At 48.1% G+C, this 16,294-nt stretch overlaps 1 protein-coding gene across 4 annotated transcripts in view; it reads left to right on the forward strand.

Moving 5' to 3' along the window:
- The window catches only part of SBNO2 (strawberry notch homolog 2), a 109,704-nt gene that overhangs the window by 44,810 nt on the left and 48,600 nt on the right, over nt 1–16,294 (forward strand). For 3 of the 4 annotated variants that reach the window (XM_081895380.1, XM_081895378.1, XM_081895379.1), the window contains 2 exons: nt 13,572–13,730; nt 15,168–15,266. In XM_081895380.1, the coding sequence (XP_081751506.1) occupies nt 13,572–13,730; nt 15,168–15,266 (258 nt within the window). Of the gene's footprint in view, nt 1–2,491; nt 2,785–13,571; nt 13,731–15,167; nt 15,267–16,294 lie in introns of those variants that run through there. The other variant, XM_081895381.1, reaches the window with a different exon arrangement.

A 16,294-nucleotide genomic window follows, 5' to 3' on the forward strand; every position in this document is an offset into this window, starting at 1 on the left:
CAGTCCTGCTGGCCACATGACCCGGAAGCTGTACGCCGGCTCCCTCGGCCAATAAAGCGAGATGAGCGCCGCAACTCCAGAGTCGGCCACGACTGGACCTAATGGTCAGGGGTCCCTTTACCTTTACCTTTATCATTGGTTTAAGGAGCTGTTGGGTGCCTGGCATTTATATATCTGAGTTTCTGCTTCCGTAAAGGTTCAGCCAGCTAAAGTTTTAGTTGCCGGCTCAACTCCTGTTTGCAAGGAGAAAAGCCTGAGGAAACGAGTCTAACCTAATATAACGGTTATTCACAAACCCATAAAGAAAGCGACCTTATACTGAGTCAGACCGAACTGGCAGTAGCTCTCCAGCCTTGCCCGGAAAGGTTTATTTCCCCCCGTTTTCTTAATTTTTTATTTAAAAGATTGCTAGTCTTTTAAAACAAAACCCTGCATTGACCCTGAGCTGCTGTGTTCCCCTTTAGAAACGATAGCACAAGATTCATAACGAAAGTTATTGTTTTTTTACAACAAACTTTTATTGACAGTTTTTCCACGTAAGATACAATAAAAACCACACTGATCTAAGAAAGAAAAATAGAAAGGAAGGAAAGGAAATGGAGGAAAGGAAGAGAATAAAGAAGAAAAGAAAGGGGGGAAAAGAGGAGGAAAAGGAAGAGAATAAAGAAGGAAAGAAAGAAAGAAAAAAGAGGAAAAGCAAATGACAAAGTCCTCTATCAAAATTGAAGTTCTGATTTAAACAGGAGGTGGCCCTTGTTGTTGTTGTTTAGTCGTGTCTGACTCTTTGTGACCCCCTGGACCAGAGCACAGCAGGCCCTCCTGTCTTCCACTGCCTCCCACAGTTTGGTCAAACTCATGCTGGCAGCTTCGAGAACACTGTCCAGCCATCTCGTCCTCCGTCGTCCCCTTCTCCTTGTGCCCTCCATCTTTCCCAGCATCAGGGTCTTTTCCAGGGAGTCTTCTCTTCTCATGAGGTGGCCAAAGTCTTGGAGCCTCAGCTTCAGGATCTGTCCTTCCAGTGAGCACTCAGGGCTGATTTCCTTCCGAATGGAGAGGTTTGATCTTCTTGCAGTCCATGGGACTCTCCAGAGTCTCCTCCAGCACCAGAATTCAAAAGCATCCATTCTTCGGCCATCAGCCTACTTGATGGTCCAGCTCTCACTTCCATACATCACTACTGGGGAAACCAGAGGTGGCCCTTATACAGAGTCAAATTGTTGGTCCATCTAGCGGCCTATGCTGGTTTGCAGTGGCTCACAGGATTTAAGGCAGGGAATTGTTCGGTTGGCAACCTGGCATCGGGAGATCTCCATGTGGTCACAATTCAAAAAAGCGCATTTGGGGGATTTCTAGATCTGCAGATGCCACCGGGGACGGACTCTGGCTCCTCCTGCATGCCCAGCAGGCCCTTTGCCCCACAGGTGTAGCACCAGGAAGCTGGCACGCGACAGGGAACAACCCGAACATTCGGTGTTTAACTGGCGACGCTTTTTTTCTCTCTTAGTTGCTGTTTTGTTTTCTTCTTAACCCCGTGCCTCTTTTAATTGCAAGCCGAGGGCAGCTTCTGACCTGTGCAAACAGTTTGCCCCTTTCCTTCTCGTGACACCCCCTTCTCTTGCAAGAGTACAAAAGCGTAGGTGTCCGTCATGTGTAATTTTTTATTTTATTTTAAACAATCAACCCACCACCCTTCCAGAAATTGCTTCTTGCATGTTCATGATTCATTCTGGCTCGCGTCCGTTCAAAATTACCACTTCCACAGGCCGCATGAACCAGTAGCGTGACACTTAAAAAAAAAAAACCTTTCCAAAGAACTATTTTCTGGCGCGGATTGGGCAAGGGGCTCTTTGCAGGCTCCGTTACGGCGTTTTTGGGGGGCAGGGGGAGGAACGGCAACAAGGAACAGTTCCTGTTAGGATCCCAGAGGTGGTGGCAAAAGTTGTTGTTTACTATTATTAATAATAATAACAACAACAGAAAGATGCCACCCTGAGAGCAGCTGTTTGGGGCTGGAACGGAAGCTTCGAAAGTTCCCTTTTCAAGCCAGCCTTGGCTGGCAACACCCCAGGGGCCCGCCTTCTAAATTTAGCCTTTATTTGGTTTGCTCTTTTCCCAGGGGGAGGGGGTGGTTGTCGGCGGGGAGGGGAAACAGAACTTTTAAAACATTAAAACTTAACACGGGCCTGAGCGGGGTTGGGTCTGGAGCGCTGGGAAGAGAAGCCAGCTTCGCTTTTGGGCCCCCCGAACCCAAACCCCCTTTCTGTATCCTTTTGTTTACAGTGGCTCTGTGGTTTAAATTACACGACATACAGTAATTCTGCTGTCATTGCCAGTAATTTCACTGACTTACCAGGCAGGCTTCATTTCCTGAAAGTCAGCCGGGCTGGACTTAGAGGAAGACTGCACCCTCCTCTCCGTGACTAAACCAATCCGATCGCAGTGGGGGTGGGGTGGGGGGCTGGGGTGGAGAGAAGAGACCGGCTTTTTCTGCCAGGCTGCCTTCATCAGACAAGCCTCTTCCTCCTCCTCCTCTTCTTCTTTTTGGCGCCCTCCCTTTCTGTAATCCCGTGCCAATTCTTTAGACAATTTAAAAACAAAAAAACCAACCTTCCAATGCTCCTCTCCTGACAAGCCCGCTGTCATGAGGCAAGACTCGTCGCCCTTGGGTGCCGAAAAAGTCCGTTTCTCTACTTTGCCAGGGACCATCTCGCCTCGCCTCGCCTTCCATGCCGGCTTAATATGTCCCAGATGCAGTTCTGGCTCAAGTTTGCGTCGCTCTTCAAGGTAACTTTCTGAAAAACATTTTTTTTAAAAAAAATTGCGTTGACATTTTTACAAACATACACACCTTTTTCTGTTCGCATTGGGAGCCCCGCTTTGCATTCTTGGCATTTCAGAGTCTCGGGCGCTTTGAACGTTATGTTGTCTTAAATTTCAGGTATTTCCCTCCCCTCTTCCAGTGTGCTTTGCTTGTGTGGGGGGGGGGGCGGGCAGGAGGGAATCTGCCAAACAGCGGCAATTGATCGGATGGTTGCAAAGTCCACGAAACTTTTTATGGAAAGTTTGGTGGTGGGCTCTCTCTCTCTCTCTCTCTCTCTCTCTCTCTCTCTCTCTCTCTCTATGTGTTTGTTCTTTGCCATGGCAGCGTTCGAGGAAGCAAGAACGGGATATTTTACGGAGAAAAACCCCGTTGTCAGGGTGAGGTTTGGAGAGACGGTCAGGAAGGGGGGGGCTTCTATAGTGTGCAGAAGTGCACAGGGGTGGGTCTGCGCAGCTTTGACAACCGGATCTCCAAAGACCCTGTGCTTTGAGAAAAAGTTTTTCAGCCCGGAGAGGGGAGCAGCTGCCAGCCTCAGATGTTTTTCGCTCCGCAGGTATTTCCCTGCCTTCCGACATCCAGCCGCCAAGAGCCCGACTTGCACAATTACAATGCAACCCCCCCCCCAACCGCTTGATTTCTCTCGACTTGCAAGACTTTAGAGCCTTAACTTTCAGGGATCTTGGCAACGGATACCGCTGGGAAACGGGGGCAGGGTTAAAACAAAGTTAGGGGGACCTGGAAAAGAAAAACCTCTTGATTTGGCTGTTCAGTCATCTTCCAAGAATCTGCAACCTGTCTTTTATCTGGAGGGTGTGTGTGTGTGTGTTTGTGTGTTTTAAACCGGTCTCCAAACATTGCCTTCTGCCTCCTTGCTGTAATTTTATTTCTCAATTAAGTTTGCTTCCTGCTATTCCTCCCATTTCTGGGAAGCGCCGTTTGTGAGGATTTCCCCCAGCCTATTATTATTATAATATTATCAGCCCTGTGAGATTTGGTAGCCTTGTTGGTTGTAGGTGTTTTGATCCAGGGTTCCCGGGTCCTGCAAGCAAGATACAAAATGTAGAGAGCCCTGTTAAAACCTAACACAGCCTTTCTCAAACCCAGGTCCCGGCTGGACTACAACTCCCATCCCTCACAGCTACAAGGTCCAGTCAGGGGTGATGGGAGTTGTAGTCCGACAGCATCCGGCAACCCAGGTTGGAGAGAGGCTGCTAATAGCGTGGATCCAGACCCTGGTGTGCTTAGAGTAGACTTTTGGTAACTAATGGGGCTTAGGTTACTCGGGAACTAACAGAAGTCCTATTGATTTCATTGCGCCTGCTCCACACAGGGCAAGGACCGGATCCAGCCTAATAATGCCTTTCGTACTTTGAAAGTGCTGGACTAGGATAGCGGCCAGTGGTCAGGAGTCCAGGTTGGATCCAGCAGCCTCTTCTGATGGGTTCGAATCCTGCGGTCATTGCTTCCTCTTCCCCTGACTCAGATGGCAGTTGCAAGGGTGAAGTGGTTTGTGTCCCTTAGGAGGACGCAGGAAAATTTGCGGTGAGGCTGAGAGTATTCCCGCCAGTGAGATGCAACTCTCGACAAAATCAAGGAAAGAAGACTGTTTCTATTAGTTATTACCAAACTTTTTTCCTTATCCTGTTAGGTGCCCAGCACAGCTTGACTGGAACAAAAAACCAATTGGGACAAACTAGGGCTTAAAATGCAAATTAGACTCATTTCTTAGTGGGGGTGCCAGTGATTCAGGTTTTAAAAATACACCAGTCTCCGCAGGCAGCAAATGAGGTGTTCTGCGTGACCCAGAGGCTGCCGTAGCCCCACACATCCCAGGACGGCAGTTTCTGCTTTTAGTGTTCCCCTATTTCGGCTTTCTCTAGGCTGGTTGTGTGTGAAGTTCCTGGTCTTTCCCCCCACAACGTAGCGCAGTTACGGAATGCTGTATTTTGAATGTGGACACAGGCAGGACCAGGAGGAAATGTACTTACAGTGTACTAAATGTACTGAAGTGGTGCTTCAGGTTAAGAACAGTTCCAGGTTAAGAACGGACCTCCGGAACAAATTAAGTTCTTAACCCGAGGTACCGCTGTATACTTTATAAGCCTGCCTCTTATCTCCACGATGTGGCATGGCCGCAGTCGATCAACGCTCTGCAGAAAGTAATTCCACATTTCCTGCAATAAAGTCCTCATTCGTGCAGGGGATATCTAAACCGTGGATCTCCATTGCAAAGGATGCTGCCAACTTGAAAGGCTTTAAAAGGAGGATTAGGCAAATTCATGGAGGGAGGGGGAAGCTGCCAATAGCTGCTAACCCTCACATTTGTGCTCTCTGCCTAGCGGCAGTAAATTCTTCCCAAATCCCCAGTTGCTAGAAACCGCAGGAGGCGAGAGTTGAGAGTTGCTCTTGTTCTCAAATCATAGAACTGTAGAATTGGAAGGGGCATCCAGGGCTCATCCATTCCAACCCCCTGCAATGGAGGAATCTCAAGTAAAGCATCCCTGGCAGATGGCCACCCAACCCCTGCTTAGAAACCTCCAAGGAAGGAGAGTCCATCACCTCTTGTGGGAGTCTGTTCCACTGCCAAACAGCTCTTACTCTCAGAAAGTTTTTTTCTGAAGGTATAGCTGAAATCTCCTTGTAACTTGAAGCCGTTGCTTAGAGCCCAACCCTCCAGAGCAGGAGAAAACAAGCTGGCTCCCTCTTCCGTGCGACAGCCCTTCAGATATTTGAAGATGGCTCTCATATCTCCTCTCAGTCTCCTCTTTCCCAGGCTAAACATACCCAGCTCCTTCAAATATTCCTCATCAGGCTTCGTTTCCAGACCCTTGATCATCTCGGTCGCCCTCCTCTGCCCATCTTCCAGCTGGTCAACATCCTTCATAAATTGCAATGCCCAGAATTGGACACAGTATTCCAGGTGTGGTCTGACCAAGGCAGAATAGAGCGGGGCTATGACTTCCCTTGATCTGGACACTAGACTTCTGTTGACGCCAATGCAATTCTGGGCTGCATCAATAGGAGTATAGCATCTAGATCAAGGGAAGTAATAGTGCCACTGTATTCTGCTCTGGTCAGACCTCACCTGGAGTACTGTGTCCAGTTCTGGGCACCACAGTTCAAGAAGGACACTGACAAACTGGAACGTGTCCAGAGGAGGGCAACCAAAATGGTCAAAGGCCTGGAAACGATGCCTTATGAGAAACGGCTAAGGGAGCTGGGCATGTTTAGCCTGGAGAAGAGGAGGTTAAGGGGTGATATGATAGCCATGTTCAAATATATAAAAGGATGTCACATAGAGGAGGGAGAAAGGTTGTTTTCTGCTGCTCCAGAGAAGCGGACACGGAGCAATGGATCCAAACTACAAGAAAGAAGATTCCACCGAAACATTAGGAAGAACTTCCTGACAGTAAGAGCTGTTTGACAGTGGAATTTGCTGCCAAGGAGTGTGGTGGAGTCTCCTTCTTTGGAGGTCTTGAAGCAGAGGCTTGACAACCATATGTCATGAGTGCTCTGATGGTGTTTCCTGCTTGGCAGGGGGTTGGATTCAATGGCCCTTGTGGTCTCTTCCAGTTCTATGATTCTATGACGCAGCCTAGAATAGTGTTACCTCCTTTTTTTGCTGCTGCTGCATCACACTGTTGGCTCATGTTAAGCTTGTGGTCCACCAAGACCCCTAGATCCTTTTCACATGTACTGCTTGCGGGGGGGGGCACTGCCCCGATTCAGCATGCCCTTCTTCAGTTTGCTTTTGGTGGAGATGTGGCAGGAGAATGCATTGGGCTGAAAACTCTGCTCAATCCCTGCCCGTGCGTCTTTCCCCCATCTCACACTGGAGAGCCAGTGTGGTGTAGTGGTTAAGAGCGGTAGTCTCGTAATCTGGGGAACCAGGTTCACGTCTCCGCTCCTCCACATGCAGCTGCTGGGTGACCTTGGGCCAGTCACACTTCTCTGAAGTCTCTCAGCCCCACTCACCTCACAGATTGTGGGGGAGGAAGGGAAAGGAGAATGTTAGCTGCTTTGAGACTCCTTTGGGTAGTGATAAAGCGGGATATCAAATCCAAACTCTTCTTCAACAGTCATCTCGAACTTTGGTCCACTGCAGCAAAGCCTCTCCTCTTTCACAGCCTCCGCTTTTTCCTGCAGTCTCTCTGTTGCTCAAGGTACAGAATATCAGGGCGTTGTTGCCTTGCGTGGAAAGCACAACAGGGAAGGTTTTTAACAGCTGCTGCTGCCTGACCCCGCCACCTGAATCCTCTTCTGAAGGGTTAGGTTGCAGGTGTTGTTTGGATGTCCAGCGGCCAGCAGGCTCAGTGGTCAAGGACGTTGGTAGCTGGACTCCCAGTCTTCAGAAACTCAGATATATATGTTAATCACCCGATGGCATCTTAAACCTAAGTTACAGTCGCCACCATGGAATGTCTAGACGCCTCTCTCTCTCCTTTTTATCAAATTTTCTGTTTTACAATTTATAATACTATTTAAACACCCTTAAAATATCAGTGTCTTCCCCTTTGCTCTTTCCATGGTTCATTTTGCATATCATAAATCCCTGCATATTTTACATAAACTAAACCATTCAGTATTCCATTATTGCACCCGTCAAAACTTAATTTACACTGCTGAATTTATCTTAATGCTGGCAACGTTTTCAAGTGTACATAATCCCCCCCCAATACATTCAATAAACATTCTTCTCTAAACATATGTTCTTCTTGTTCTCTTATTGTATGTGCTAAGTCTGCAAGCTGCGCGTATTCCATCAGCTTAAGTTGCCATCCTTCTTGGGGACATTTTGCTTCCCCCCTATTTATTTATTTACCTACTTAATTCATAGAGCTGCCCCATAGCAGAAGTGCTCTAGGAAGCCAGTGGGGTGTAATGGTTAGAGTGTTAGACAATGACCTGGGGGATCAGGGTTTGAACCTCCACTCCGTCAGGAATCTCACGGGGTGACCTTGCCTGACTTGATCTGTGTCAGGCTTCCTCGACCCTCCAGATGTTTTGAGACTACAATTCCCATCATCCCTGACCAATGGTCCTGCTAGCTAGGGATCGTGGCAGTTGTATGCCAAAAACATTGGGAAGGCTGAGGTTGAGGAATAATAATAATAATAATAATAATAATAATAATAATAATAATAATAATTTATTATTTGTACCCCGCCCATCTGGCTGGGTTTCCCCAGCCACTCTGGGCGGCTTCCAACAAAGATGAAAGATACACTAAAATGTCACATATTAAAAACTTCCCTGAACTTCAGGAAAACTTCAGATGTCTTCTGCATGTCAGGTAGATGTTTATCGCTTTGACATCTGATGGGAGGGCGTTCCACAGGGCAGGCGCCACCACCGAGAAGGCCCTCTGCCTGGTTCCCTGTAACCTCACTTCTCACAGGGAGGGAACCGCCAGAAGGCCCTCGGAGCTGGACCTCAGTGTCCGGGCAGAACGATGGGGGAGGAGACGCTCCTTCAGATATACTGAACCAAGGCCGTTTAGGGCGTCCTATACCCTGTCTAAAAATGCTGGCTCTTTGGCGGGTTTTTTTATTGGGTTTCTGGTTTTGTTTTGATTTTATGTGTTTTGTATTTTATGTGATCCGCCCTGAGACCTTTGGGTATAGGGTGGTATAGAAATAAGAATAAGAATAATAATTGCTTCTCCCACCCCGGGTCAACTCCCTGCATATCATTCTCACCACAGTTTGGTCCACCTAAGCACAGAGTGCCTGTAGCAGAATGGAATAGCCCCTGTTTCCCTGAGTCTGAATGTCCGTCATCTCCAGGCAGAGCAGAGGAAGACCATGGAGAGCTCTCTGCCGGTCTGTGTAGACCAGCAGTCTTTAACCTTGGGGGGGGGTTGTCCCCAGGTGTGGGCAAGACTACAACACCCATCATCCACAGCCAGCTTCGCCTAGGATGATGGGCTTTGTAGTCCGCCCGCTTCTGGAGACCCTTCAGGTTGAAGAACGCTGTTGAGCAGGACAGATCCAGCGGTCTGACTCGGTGTAAAGCGACTTGAGGTTCAGACCGGCTCTTTGATGGCCCATGGGGGCTAGAACATAGCTTTGTTTCTGGGCGAAGGCTGGATGCCCACGATAGCTTGCCAGCTTCCTGTGTGTCATCTCCCACCTCCCACCTGTTAGGCTGCTCCTGAAACGTTCCTGCAAGCACCCAGTGAGGCTACTCGAGGGTAAGCAGGGTAGATCCGACATCCCAGAGCCAGGCCAGTTGGACAGGAATACCCAGTAAAATGGGTGTGTTCGGGAATGAGTGGTTTTTTTATTATTATTGTTCCTCTTCTGATTTTCCACATTCCTAGGGTGGTTTTTTATCTTACGAAACGATGCCTTCTGATTCCTTTGTACCTGGGCAAAGTCCCCTTGTTTTTTAACCTCCTGTTCCTGGGGACTTGCCCAGACAACAACGGCCCATGTGTGTGTGTTGTGTGTCTGTGTGTGTGTGTGTGTGTGTGTGTGAGAGAGAGAGAGAGAGAGAGAGAGAGAGAGAGAGAGAGAGAGAGAGAGATCTAGCACAACACAACTAGCAGGGTGGTGATCCGGAAGCTTGCGATAACACGCCAAGCAATTTATATATATACCCTGCCTTTCAGGACTCTAGGCAGCTTGCACAGATTAAAACGACGCAGGCAAAATACACAAAGCTAAAAACGGACGAAAGGCAATGGTTAAAAAAAGCAAATTAAGCTCTTAACTAGAATTTAAAAAATTTAAATAAACCCAACTGCATTAAAATGCAGATAATAAAAACACCTTCTTTCCTGAAGAAGGGAAAAAGTAGTAGTCTTGTTGAAATAGAACAGGAAGGGGCAGCAAGGAAGGAGCCAGTTTCGCTTCTCTACGAAGGCAATTCCAGAGTTCAGATAGGCAAACTCACTTGTCGGTCTTGTGGGGAAACCCATTAAGCATCTCAACCTGCCAAAACCTCTTAAGTTTCCACTAAAGGCACCGAGGGTTCTGTCCCACCTTACAAGGTGGCGCTGTGGTCTGAATCACTGAACCTCTTGGGCTTGCCGATCAGAAGGTCAGCGGTTCGAATCCCCACGACGGAGTGAGCTCCCGTTGCTCCGTCCCAGCTCCTGCCAGCCTAGCAGTTCGAAAGCACACCAGCGCAAGTAGATAAATAGGTACTGCTGTGGCAGGAAGGTAAACAGCGTTTCCGTGCGCTCTGGTTTCCGTCACGGTGTCCTGTTGCGCCAGAAGCAGTTTGTCTGCTGGCCACATGACCCTTTAAGCCATGGGCAGGCAAACTAAGGCCCGGGCGCTGGATCCAGCCCAATCGCCATCTCAATCCAGCCTGCGGACAGTCCAGGAATCAGTGTGTTTTTACATGAGTAGAATGTGTCCTTTTATTTAAAATGCATCTAGGGTTATTTGTGTGGCCTGCCTGGTGTTTTTACATGAGTAGAATGCATGCTTTTATTTAAAATGCATCTCTGGGTTATTTGTGGGGCATAGGAATTCATTTTGTTTTGTTTTTTAAACTACTGTAGTAGTAGTAGTGATGATGATGATGATGATTAATTTATACCCCGCCCATCTGGCTGGGTCTCCCCAGCCACCCTGGGCAGCTCCCAACAGAATAAAAAAGTGATAAAACATCAAACATTAATAACTTCCCTAAACTGGGCTGCCTTCAGATGTCTTCTAAAAGTCAGGTAGTTGTTCCTTGACATCTGATGGGAGGGCGTTCTGCAGGGTGGGTGCCACCACCAAGAAGGCCCTTGTCTGGTAATCGGGCAGGAACTGGCACCTGGGCGGATTTTTGCTGAATCTGCAAAATGTATGGGAAAACTCAGATGTATGTCAAGTAGGGCGATTGAAAAAAATAATCAAAGAAAAGCGCCCCCCCATTTATTTGGGTGGGTGGAAGAGATATCCCCCCCCCAAAAAACCTTAACAACAACTTTGATCTATTTATCACTTTTGGGAATACGGCAACGCGAGGAATTTCTGCGGCAATAAAACCAGTGGCACATTTGGGAAAGCTCAGCAGGGTCCGGGATGGTTCCTGATGGGATGGGGGTTGGACTAGATGGCCCTCGGGGAGCCCTCCCAAGTCCCGAAAGAAGCAGGATGTGGCTGTGCTTCAGTGGTGGATCCTGCGCTTTGTAGGCTGAAGTCTGGCAGGTTCATTCGCAAGCACCTTCCGTCCAAGAAGTTCTCTGTTGTGGTGTATGAAGGTTGCTGGATTAATATTTTGAAAGAGAGGGGTGTGCATGTGTAATTTGGAAAGCTGCTCCTTTTCTGCGTGTGTGTGTGTGTGTGTCTGTGTCTGTGTCTTGGGAGGGTTGTCGCTGCTGGCTTTTTGCATCTTCATTTTAGGTCTTGTGATTGATGTGGAAATCGTTCAGCTTGGTTGCGTGCTATTCAGTACTTCCTTTGCTGTTTACGGCTGATTTGGCCACGTTGCCGCTGTGCGCTTTTTCATGTTGTAAGCTGCCTTGAGCATGGTTTGAAACTCTGGAAAGGTGGCATGCAAATGAAATCACCGTATCTTTCGCTCTATAAGACGCACCAGACCACAAGACGCACCTAGTTTTTGGAGGAGGGGGAAAAAATATTCTGAATCTCAGAAGCCAGAACAGCAAGAGGGATCACTGCGCAGTGAAAGCAGCAATCCCTCTGGCTGTTCTGGCTTCTGGGATAGCTGCGCAGCCTGCATTCGCTCCATAAGACACACACACACACACATTTCCCCTTACTTTTTAGGAGGGGAAAAGTGAATCTTATAGAGCAAAAAATACGGTACATCTCTCCGTGTGTGTACAAACACACACCAGACTTCAGGCTCGTGAATTCCCCCCTCTCCCCTTAAATTAAAAAAGGTAAAGGGACCCCTGACCATTAGGTCCAGTCGTGGCCGACTCTGGGGTTGCTGCGCTCATCTCGCTTTATTGGCCGAGGGAGCCGGCGTACAGCTTCCGGGTCATGTGGCCAGCAGGACTAAGCCGCTTCTGGCAAACCAGAGCAGCGCATGGAAACACCGTTTACCTTCCCGCCAGAGTGGTACCTATTTATCTACTTGCCCTCCAGATATTTTGGGACTACAACTCCCATCATCCCTAGCTAACAGGACCAGTGGTCAGGGATGATGGGAGCTGTGGTCCCAAAACATCTGGAGGGCCAAGTTCGCCTATGCCTGGTATAAAGGTTATTCACAAACCCGTAAGTGAACACAGGAAAGCTACCTTATACTGAGTCAGACCGAACTGGCAGTAGCTCTCCAGCCTTGCCTGGAAAGCCCCCCCCCTTTCTTAATTTTTTTATTTAAAAGATTGATAGTCTTTTAAAACAAAACCTCTGGATTGAGCCTGAGCCGCCGTGTTCCCCTTTAGAAACGACAGCGCAAGATTCATAACGAAAGTTGTTGGTTGTTTTGTTTTTTTACAATCAACTTTTATTGAAAGTTTTCCACGTGAGATACAGTAAAAACCACACTGATCTAAGAAAGGGAAACAGAAAGAAAGAGGAGGAAAGGAAGAGAATAAAGAAAAGAAAGAAAAAAAGAAGAAAAGGAAAAGAAAAAGTCCTTGATCAAAACTGAAGTTCTGATTTAAACAGGAGGTGGCTCTTATAAAGAGTCAAATTGTTGGGTCCATCTAGCCTATGCTGGTTTGCAGTGGCTCTCCAAGATTTAAGGCAGGGAATTGTTCGGTCGCAATTCAAAAAAGCGCATTTGGGGGATTTCTAGATCTGCAGATGCCACCGGGGATGGACCCTGGCTCCTTCTGCATGCCCAGCAGGTCCTCTGCCCCATAGGTGTAGCACCAGGAAGCTGGCACATGGCGAGGAACAACCAGAACATCCAGCGTTGAACTGGCAACGCTTTCTCTCTCTCTTAGTTGCTGTTTTGTTTTCCTCTTAAACCCGTGCCTCTTTTAATTGCAAGCCGAGGGCAGCTTCTGACCTGTGCAAACAGCTTGCCCCGATCCTTCTCGTGACATCCGCTTCTTTTGAAAATACAGAGACTCCGACGCTCCCAGCGCCTCCCACCAAATTCTATCGGCCGGATATTGCTGTTGCTGTTATTTATTAAATTTATATACCGCTCTCCATCTGTACGTCTCAGGGTGGTTCACAACATTTAGGGTGGGGGTATCTGGGTGGCGCTGTGGGTTAAACCACAGAGCCTAGGACTTGCCGATCAGAAGGTCAGCAGTTCTAATCCCCTTGATGAGGTGAGTTCCCGTTGCTCGGTCCCTGTTCCTGCCAACCTAGCAGTTCGAAAGCACGTCAAAGTGCAAGTAGATAAATAGGTACCGCTCCGGCGGGAAGGTAAACGGCGTTTCCGTGCGCTGCTCTGGTTCGCCAGAAGCGGCTTAGTCTTGCTGGCCACATGACCCGGAAGCTGTACGCCGGCTTCCTTGGCCAATAAAGCGAGATGAGCGCTGCAACCCCAGAGTCGGCCACGACTAGACCTAATGGTCGGGGTCCCTTTACCTTTATCCTGGAATAATTAGCAGATGATAAGTAAAAAACAGTCTCCGAAAACACTATTAACAAAGCAGCAGCCCTACTTGCAAGGTTTTTAAACAGAGGTTGGGTGGCTCTCAAGGAGTCTTGAGTTGCGGTTCATGCATTGCTGGGGGTTGGTCTAGATGAGCTCCTTCCCAACACTACGAGTAGTCTGTGATTCAGTGTTCTGGTGGGTGCCAGGGTGGCACAGCTGTATTTCACGATCCTCTCTCTCTCTCTCTCTCTCTCTCTGTCTGTCTGTCTGTCTCCAGGAATCTACGTTCCCCACCGACCTCTCCAGCAACTCCCTCTTCTCCTCCCCGGCCGACTCCCTCTCGGACATCGCCGATGCTCAGGAATTCCTCCCCGCCGACAGCCTCAGCCGCGTGCCGACGATATGGGACATCACCCCACAGCAGAACCAAATAGAGGTCCGCCCCTGGCATTCCCACCCTTTGCTCTGTCGCAACGCCTTCCCGTCAACTTCACACAACCTCCTGCGATAATTGGCAGCGGTGCTCCTAACTTCCTTTCCCCCTTTGCCCTGTCTGGTGAAACCAGGCGCTTTCAGACTTGCCCATACGAGCGGCACCGATGGGTGGGCCAATTAACCAGCCCCCGCTGATAGGAACAAAACCCGCAGCTACCTGCGGGCTTGACGCCGCTGGGCTTTGAAACGCACAAAACTTCCCCCGCTTTTCTCTCCAACTTCCTGTTGGTAATTGTGACTCAGGCTTCCAGTAATGGAAGAGGCTTTTAAAGAGAGAGAGAGAGAAAGGAAGAAAGAAAGAAAGCCACCCTTTTTAAAAAAGGGAAATAATTGCAGTGTGTTTGTGCCTGCCTGATCTTCCCATATTTCACTTCTGCTTCAAGAATGCTTGACAAACCTCTCTTGTCTCAAAGCCGTTTTATAGCCATTTGGCTTCTGCGAAGTCTAAGGAAAAGGCACTTCGGTCTGGAATCTTTGTAGTTGTTATGGGTGTGTTTGTGCGTCTAGGGAGGGTTTGGGAGATGAAAATTCCCTGGTTGACTTTGATTACCCAAAGCCCAAGGGTGAAGGATCACAGTTAGGTTGCTCACATCCTCACGGACCAAAAACCAGATAGATGCACAATCTCTCTCCTTAAGATGCAATTACTACTTGTCCCAGAAATGTTGGGAGTCGTAATAATAATAATAATAATAATAATAATAATAATAATAATAATAATAATTTATTATTTATGCCCCGTGCATCTGGCTGGGCTTCCCCAGCCATTCTGGGCGGCTTCCCAAAAAAATATTAAAATACTGTACTACATCAAACATTAAAAGCCTCCCTAAACAGGGCCGCCTTCAGATGTCTTCTAAAAGTCTGGTAGTTGTTGTTCTCTTTGACATCTGGTGGGAGGGCGTTCCACAGGGAGGGCGCCACTACCACGAAGGCCCTCTGCCTGGTTCCCTGTAACTTGGCATCTCGCAGCGAGGGAACCGCCAGAAGGCCCTCGGCACTGGACCTCGGCACACTCCTCTGTTGTCCCCTGTGAAGAACGAATGCTGTCCGGCATCTCCATTTGGCTGGCCCCTCCAGCTTCCTTAAGCAGGTCAGCGGAAGAGATCATTTATTGCATTTATCTCCCACAACAACAGCAAAAATCTTTCAATACAGGACAACGAAAAAGAGAAGCACTATCGCTCTGCATCTCCAACAGTTAGGTACCTTAGATAGCCCTTTTTAAAACAAACGTAATGGGGTCCAGTGTATTCTAAATATTTTTTGTTGCATGAACCTCAATTTAAGGTCCGGGGACACCCTTGAATAGCAGCGAATACAGTTTTCCAAGCCTCGTATTTTTATTCTTCTCCTGTCTTTCCCCTTTCCTCCCCAGCGATTGCCTCCAGATTTGGAAGGCTTAGAAGGGCTACAGGGCATTGACAGTCACCTCGCAGCCGCTCCTCAAGATACCTCTCTTCTTTCCACCGTTCAGGTGAGGGGTGGTTTTCTGCAGGGTCTTGGAGACTCCTTTCAAGCCACTGTTTTTTCCAGAACCGATGAATGCCATAATAGACTTTGTTCTGATGCCACATTTTAGAACAGTACCTACACACAGCTGAGCGCATCAGGCTAGCCTCACTGGCTCACAGCCATATATTTGTACCGTTCCCATTCCTCTGCTTTTATTAATCCCAGTCCTGTGAACTTTGGTAATACTTCCTTGAGCAGGAATCCGTTTAACTTTGTGTTAATCCAGCGGTTAATCCAACTCTATACAGGTCTAGGATTCTATGAAATACAGAACGAATCACATAATACAATTAACGTCACCGATAAAACTATTATAATATATAAAACACTGCGAATGAAACAGGAACTGAGTAATACATTACAGTGGTACCTCGGGTTACTTACGCTTCAGGTTACATACGCTTCAGGTTACAGACTCTGCTAACCCAGAAATAGTACCTCAGGTTAAGAACTTTGCTTCAGAATGAGAACAGAAATCACGCGGCGGCAGCAGAACGCCCCATTAGCTAAAGTGGTGCTTCAGGTTAACAACAGTTTCAGGTTAAGAACGGACCTCCGGAACGAATCAAGTACTTAACCCGAGGTACCACTGTACAGCAAAACCCCATGCTACAAGACTGACAGATCAATATAGCATTTATAATCTGCGAAACAGTATTAACAACATGAACAAAATAGCAACTAAGAAAAACTCAGCTAAGTACCGCTAGGTTAATCGGTGACAGCTAGCCACAGTGGAGGAACAGTCGCAGGCAGCGATGTTTTCGAATCCCAGTTGCTGGAAACTGCAGGAGGAGGGAGAGTCGCTCTTGGGTTCGAATCCTGCTCACAGGGGTTTCCCATCGGGGCATCTGGTCGGCCGGCGTGAGAGCAGGATGCCGGGGTTAGATGGGCTCTTCTTAACGCTCCTCCTGGCTTGCATTCCTTGGAAGGTGCCTGCCTAACATGTTTGTGACTCTACCGTTCCCCCCCCCCCCATTTCCGTTCCAG

This window comes from Podarcis melisellensis, assembly GCF_964234715.1.
Source record: "Podarcis melisellensis genome assembly, chromosome: 18".
In the NCBI taxonomy this organism is placed as follows: Eukaryota; Metazoa; Chordata; class Lepidosauria; order Squamata; family Lacertidae; genus Podarcis; species Podarcis melisellensis.